The 7,398-nt window shown below is 34.8% G+C and overlaps 1 protein-coding gene across 1 annotated transcript; it reads right to left on the bottom strand.

Annotated features, from left to right (window-relative positions):
• Nucleotides 1-398: 398 nt before the first annotated feature.
• LOC118806340 lies at nucleotides 399-7,105 on the bottom strand. Its single transcript, XM_036567749.1, has 5 exons — nucleotides 6,930-7,105; nucleotides 4,434-4,772; nucleotides 3,368-3,484; nucleotides 645-685; nucleotides 399-551 (listed from the first exon to the last, which is right to left on the bottom strand). Exons 1-5 carry the CDS (start codon nucleotides 7,066-7,068, stop codon nucleotides 399-401), a joined length of 789 nt encoding a protein of 262 aa, XP_036423642.1. The 5' UTR covers nucleotides 7,069-7,105.
• Nucleotides 7,106-7,398: the final 293 nt, after the last annotated feature.

Consider the following 7,398-nt stretch of genomic DNA (forward strand, 5'->3'; position numbering starts at 1 on the left):
CAGCTTTAATTTAGGTGAATATTATGTAGTAATAAAAAAACATGGAGGAATAAAGCATTAATGTTTCAACACAGCTCTTCCCTACACAGACATTTATCCTAATGACTGACCATCTCATAAAGACCCTCCTCTCACTGACAGTTTTGTATTTCTAGGCACAATCACTGAAAACTTTTTATGAGAGCAGATGTTCTATTTATGTTAAAGTTGAGAAACACAAACACCTGACATGAGTTTTATTTTCAGTCAGTTTCTTTGTTATCAGAGTACCCGACTCCACCTCCTCCACCACACTGAATGTGCAGATAATGATGCACTGCAGGTAGAACTTCTCTAAGCTTCGCTTCTATTAAAAATAAGTAAAAGAAAATAAATGAGTTACAATTAATGAGTTGCAGTTAATGAGTTACTCTGCGGTCATTAATAGAGGAGCCCCTCACTGCAGAATACAGAGTGTCTTCTTGTGGCTGTTCTCGTTTTCCTCTTCCTCTTTTAGTTTTCTTTTCATGGAAATTTAGGGCTGCATAATTCAGCTCCTCAGCTTCATCATCCTGCAGTAACAGACATGAGAGTTTAAATAAGAGCTCTTATATATCATTGATTTTGTACATGTAATGTCAGTAATAATGGCACTAAAGCAGTACCTGATTGGTCGTCTTCTCTTTGACTGAGTCTTTAAGTTTCTCTGAAAAATTACAAATTAAAGCAGAATCTTTATCTTTATCATGTTTGCTGCATTTTCACACATTCACTACATTCAGTTTTGAATCACTGTTTTTAATAACACAGAATCAGTTTGTTTGCACAAATGTGTATAAAATGAGTGTTACATGTTAGTTCAAAAAATTGTGTCCAGAATGATGAACATAGCTGTAAATTAATATAAAATCACTGAAAAAAACGTATAACATCAAAAATGATAATGAATGTTATTAATTATAAAATTAATATTCAGAATTCATTTTCTAAAACTGAAGATCAAATCGCATATCAGATAACCTGACCAAAAAGAGATAATTACTAGTTACATATTTACTAATTACATATTATTTATCATTAATTGTTCACTTCATTTTTCATACTGATAAAAATATCAAAGTTTTTTGTGAATAAATTGTAATATTAAATTCACACTGTTTAAGCTATTATAACACATAAAGTAATAAACATTTCCTTTTTTTTTTTTTACTTGTGCACACATGCATTTTTCACATACATGCATTTTTATTGTAACAGCTATTTATTTATTGACTTAATTACTAGTTAGTTTAGGGTTAGGGTTCCAAATAGTCTCTGGTAACATTGTCTTTTACAGTCTTCTTAATTCTTGGTATTAAGCAGGTAAGTATGCAATACAATCCAAAGTGTTATGTAATAATTGTGGTTAACATGATACAGAGTTTCAATATCATTCTTCAATTTACTCTAAAAATAACCAACAGGTTCTAGCTATTTACTGGATGAGCTCCAATGTTCTAGATAATTATTATGGATGAAATTGGGATAAGTACTACTACTAATTTACACCAAAATGCTTAAGTTCTAGACATTAAGCTGAAAAAATATGTAGTTAAATATATAATAACTGGATAATAATTGTAATCCCACACATTTAAGCAGGAAAGTAAATCAGAAAAATCAGAAAAATGCAAATAATAAGTAAGAAATATTTGTTTATTTAAAATGCCAGATTCAATTTAATATTTCGGTTACGGACACGCACATACTGCATAATACTGTTAAGCTAGAGCTGGGCGATATGGCCAAAATGTTATCACGATAAACAAAATTCATATCGTTCGATATCGGTACATACCGCGATAGATGTCGAATCATTATTTCTTTCAAGTTTGAAGGCTGATTTTTGCTCCTGGGTAATTGCTGTTTTAAACTATCCTTTATGGTCGGAACACGACAAACACTCACCAAACAGTGGAACATTTCACAGATCTGTCATGGGAGAGTGGGAAAAAGTGTCTGGTGAGCTGTTTTACCAGCTGGAAAAGCATGGCTATTTTGTAATAGTCATAATTTAAGAAAGAAAACAGATTATTTTTAGCTGGTGACGAGCGCTCAGCTACCCCGCTACAAATGACGTCACAGTATTCAGACACCAGCTAGCGACGACTGGATTTCTCTATACTATCGTAGTAGTTTAAGTGGTGAACCGTAAAATATCAACACCAGACAAACAGAGCCCTCTTTTTAGGCACGTTTAAACTGAAAGTTTGATCTACAGTATCATCAATTCTCCATGTTGTGGAGTGACAGAGCGCTGCTTCAAGTTAGCCAGCTGCTAAAAACAGCTAGCCTGGAAAGCTAGCGCTCTCCCGCTCTCCACTGCCTCACAGCTTCCTCAGTTTACTTTCGTTTAAATCAGGGCTGAAATTTACATGAACCCACTTCTTTCTTTCACTTTCGTTGCTTGGGAATGCACTAATACTAAAATATGACTGTCCGAGTGCTGTAACAGCGCTTTAGTTGTGAGGATTGTCATTGTGATTTAACGCTGCTAAAGCTTGTTAGGATGTTAGGAAAGAGGTGAGTTCGCTGTAGGACAGTATAGTTACACCACTGACCTCGTCACTCACACTCGGTCACAGGAGAAAAGATCGCCGGTCACTCCACTCAAACAGGGAATGTATAACTCGGCGTTTCAGCCGTTGCTGAAGACTCATCTTACTCGTGGCTCCCTCCCTCTCTAATCATGTAGAAAAACTCGGAAGTGCCCTCTCCTGGCGACAGCGGAGTAGCGTCGCTTTCCTTGCAGTAGAAAACGCCAACACGGCTTTCGTTAGTACATGGAGGTGTGAGAATGGTGTATTATATCGAACATTTATCGAACATGTCGTATCGCTCTATCGAAGAAAAGTTATATTTCGATAATTATCATTATCGTTTTATCGCCCAGCCCTATGTTAACCCCATAAACTACCTGCAACTCAGAGAAATGTCTGATTTACTTTACTCCTCAAACATGACACATTACAGTTTAACTGAGTGTTTCTCTTTACCACCTTGTTACTCCAAATAAATATCTAATTATGAGTATTTTACTATGGCATTTCTCCGCATAGTTATGCATTACATTGTATTTTAGTCATTATTTTACCCAAAATAGTTACACAGCACTGTGGAGTTTGTAGCTCACAATAACACAGTTAATATCTACAAGCTGAAACTGACCATCATGTTATCTAAAATAAATACCCAGAACTTTGGAGTTTAACTTGTTACCTGTACTTTGAATTTAGATGACTGTAAAAGAAAGTGTTTTCTAGTTTTTGAGTTGGATGAATTTCTCATATAATGGATCACTTTGATGAAAAAATGAGGATTTTGTTTTGTGACTGTAGTGAAAACTCACCACTGCAGTGTTCACAGTTTCTCCATTTACAGTTTAAAATGGTTTGGACAGAGATCACAACCACACACACTCCTAAAGCTGCTCCCAGACAGATCACTACAGGATCCAGAGGCCGTGCTGAAGAACATGAATGATCAACATTATAAACACCTTCAATCAATATCAAATATTAATATAAAAAATTCAATGAATAATCAGGCACACTTGGGCAGTGTACACATCTCACAGCAGGTTCTGCACATCTCCAGAAAACGTCTTCACAATAGCTTTTTGAGTGGAGCTGTTTTCACCACACCTTTTTTTGTTGTTGTTGTTTGGGCGCCCGGTCAAATGACATTTTGTTGGTTTTCAACTTGAAAATAAGTTAAAACTTCTACAGAGAAAACACTTCTGCACATTTTAATGCATAATTACTTTTTCTTTATTTGCTGAATTTAAAAAATTTAAGAAATAAAACATAATATATAACCTGTGCAAAACTTGTGGCACATTTAGTATTTTATGTTTTCATTATGTTACACTCAGTAAGTAAATAAATAATTAATAAAAAAATAAAAAATAAACAATAAAATATTCTGCACTAAAATTTACAGAGAAGTGGCACATTTAAATGTGTTCTCTGTAGAGGATGTGTTCGTGTATTTTTAACAAACATGGAATTTGAGCAGGGTGTTCAAATTTTTGCAAATGAATATTTTTACAAAGTGCCTGAAGTTTGCAAAATGACAGTTAACAAAAACTTCAGGCTCTTTCACTTATGACTGTTATTAACATTAGGAAGATGACAGAACAACCATGACATTTTGCTTTCTCTTCACCTCTCTGACCTCATGTTGAGAGATAATGAAAAGTTTAGTCCCATGTTTGCACTCCAACAAAGTAAAAAGTCATAGATGACAATTTAGCAGTCCTTTGATATTTAAAGAAAAAGGAAAATGGACAGTTATGGAAAAAGAATTCCACAGGTGGCAGTGATTACAGCACACAGACAAAAATATTGTTATATCTAAATGCTTTTTTCTTAAAGAAAATACATTTACAGTGAATAATTTTACTGAAAACTTACTCAGTTCTACTGCTGTTCCATTCCCAACAATGATCTTCCCACAAGCAGCCACAGCGCAGTAGTAAGTTCCAGTATGGTTGTGGTCGAGGATGTTCTTGGAGAAGTTGTACACAGAGCTGTGTGTAGAAGAGCTGATCTCACACTGACGGCTGCTGCTGTTCTGATGAGTGTAAATGATTTCAGGAAAGGATTGTCCTGCAGCAGCTCTGAACCAGAGCACTCGGAGTTCTGCTGCACTGATCTCAGAGAGGACCGTGCACTGCAGAGTGACCGACTCTCCTGGAGAAACTGACCCCTGTACTGGAGTTTGGAGCACTGAGATGTTTAACTCAGGATAACCTATTTAAGAATATAAAATTTAAAAGATATTGTTTCACTTAAAGTGTGAATATAAACTACCCAGCACTGATATATAAATCACATGAAGTCACGTTCTTGTTACATATATTGCTGGTGTGTAGCATAAAAATCTATGACTGATAGTACTTTCAAAAGATACAAGCACAATCAACAATCTATCCTCTATATTTACAGTTATGTTAGAAATTCAACATCATTAACTACAGCAATGTTTCCCAGCCCTGATCCTGGAGTCTCACTGCCCTACTACATTTTCACTGCTCTAACAGACCTTATGCTACTAATCAGTTCATTAACAAGCGCTTGTTTCAGATTGTTTCTAATCTCAAAACATTAGCTGAATGGATGTGGTGTAATTAATCCAGATATTTACTTTTCATTACTGCAGTGCTGAGATTTACTCCCCTGGAAACATTTTGAGGTCAACAAAACCAATTTTATGTCTTTAGCTTAAGTTAGAGGAAAGAAAATTACAGTACAGGGCGATACAAAAAGATTCATTCGATTTCAAAGGGCCATATTTTTACAACCGTGAAGCGCCTAGGAACCAATTGAAAGAGGGGGTCATAGAGTTTCTGACTGTCACTCGAAGATGGCTCCCTTCAGTCCGCAAGGAGATGTGACCCCTGAGCAGAAAGCGTTTTTTGCATTCTCCACTTCAATAAGAGTGAAACTGTCTTAACTGTGCAATGTACTTTTCGTTGGCAGTGAACCTCCAACAGCTCAGAGCATTCGTCGTTGGTTCCACAACACTGAATGATCTCCAAAATCGCATTGAAAGAACTGTGAGTGCAGTGACATCCAGCATGCTCAATTGAGTATGGGATGAATTTGATTATGGTGTTGACGTTGTCTGTAAAGCTGGAGGACGTCATACTGAGCACTTGTAAAATTACATAATACATTTTATGCTCACTTAGACCATTTACAATTTACTGCATTGCTCTGTAGTGATGAGCAAGTGAAATAAATTATTTTTGAAATCGGATTTGCTGGTGAGAAGAGAAAATGATCTAATTTTCTTTTTAAATGAAAATTTACAGAAAACAAATTTAGACTATGGGGTAAGAAATGAAATGAAAAATATAATTTAGTTTAATTTTCATTATAAAGACAAAAAGTTGTTCTCTGGAGTTTCTCTGACTACCTGGCATTAGTGTTGCATGCTAACTATAGTGACCATTAGCTAATATCAGACTTTTTTTAGTTGTCTTACTGGTTTCTATGAAAGTTTTGAAGCTCCGAAAGAGTTACATCATCATCTGATCTTTTCTATCATGTCTAATAATCAATTACCCTTTAAAACTGTTGTTCAATGTTCAATGTCATTGTTTTGTTGTCATAATAGTAATAATAATAATAATAATAATAATAATAAAGTTAACATTTAAAATGTTTCTATTTTAGAGTCATTTGTCTTTTAGCATACTTTATTAAAATAAAGTGAATTTATGAAATATATATACACATAAAATATATAAAACATATAAAATATTGCTGTGTTGAGTATTAACAGAGTTTTTTTTTTTTAATGCAAAGAGTAGAAATAGTGGCATAAAAAGATTTGCATGCAAAAGTTTGGGTCCCCTGGTCAAATTACATTTTGTTGATTTTCTAAATAAAAATAAGTTACACAACTTCTACAGAGAATAAACATATTTTTCTGCTTATTTATTTTGATGTTTTGCTGAGTTTAACACATTGGAAATGAAAATGTGCAGATGTGTGTTCTCTGTAGAGAATGTGCTCTCACTTAGGGGAAAAAAAAGGGTGCCCAAACTTTTGCATGAGACAGAAAATGATGCAGTGAAATATAAATGATAAATTGATGAAAGATTCACTAGGGGGCTTCTTACCCCAGAGTATGAGTAATAAGTAATCTTTTCAGGATTTTTCTATTTTATTCTATAAAAACAGGACTGTGTGCTGTTCTAGTTTAGTTCCTCTAACTGTGTGCAGGTTTATCAATCATCATCCTGTATAGGATAAACTCATGTACTGATATGATTTAGCTTCACAGTAAATGGACCTCATTGTTAAAAAGGACTTTTATTCCCCTCACTGCTGTTAAAGGTTTTTAAATTACTGTTAAAAACTGTTTACATTAACAGATGATGATGTAAATATGATGATTACCTGTCACAGCTAAGAAAGTTCCTGTGGAAAACTCAATAATATTCCCTTGAGATTTACCACAGAAGTACATTCCTTCATTGTCTTCAGTAGCACGTTTAATATTCAGAGAAAAGCTGCTCTTGTTTGCCTTCAGTTCCATTCCTGGTTGCTTGAATTCTGGATAAATGTCTACGCCTCCTAACACTGTTCCCACCAGCTGAAGAGTCTGTCCCAGTTTATGCTTATACCAAAACAATTGCTCTGTACTCATGTGTTCCTCAAATGTGCAGTGAAGTGTAGCAGCTTCACCAGCTTTGACTGATAAAAATGGCTTCTGATGAAGATCTACAGCTCGACCAGCACCTATAAAATGAGTTCAGGTCAGATTTAACTCACTTAGGAGAAACAAGAAAAATCCTTTTAAGAAAAGCTTGTAAAACGTACCTATTCTGTAAAGACTGGCAATAAGAATCCAGATGGGAGTTATCTT

The sequence above is a fragment of the Colossoma macropomum genome, unplaced genomic scaffold (genome assembly GCF_904425465.1).
Source record: "Colossoma macropomum unplaced genomic scaffold, Colossoma_macropomum, whole genome shotgun sequence".
Lineage (NCBI taxonomy): Eukaryota > Metazoa > Chordata > Actinopteri > Characiformes > Serrasalmidae > Colossoma > Colossoma macropomum.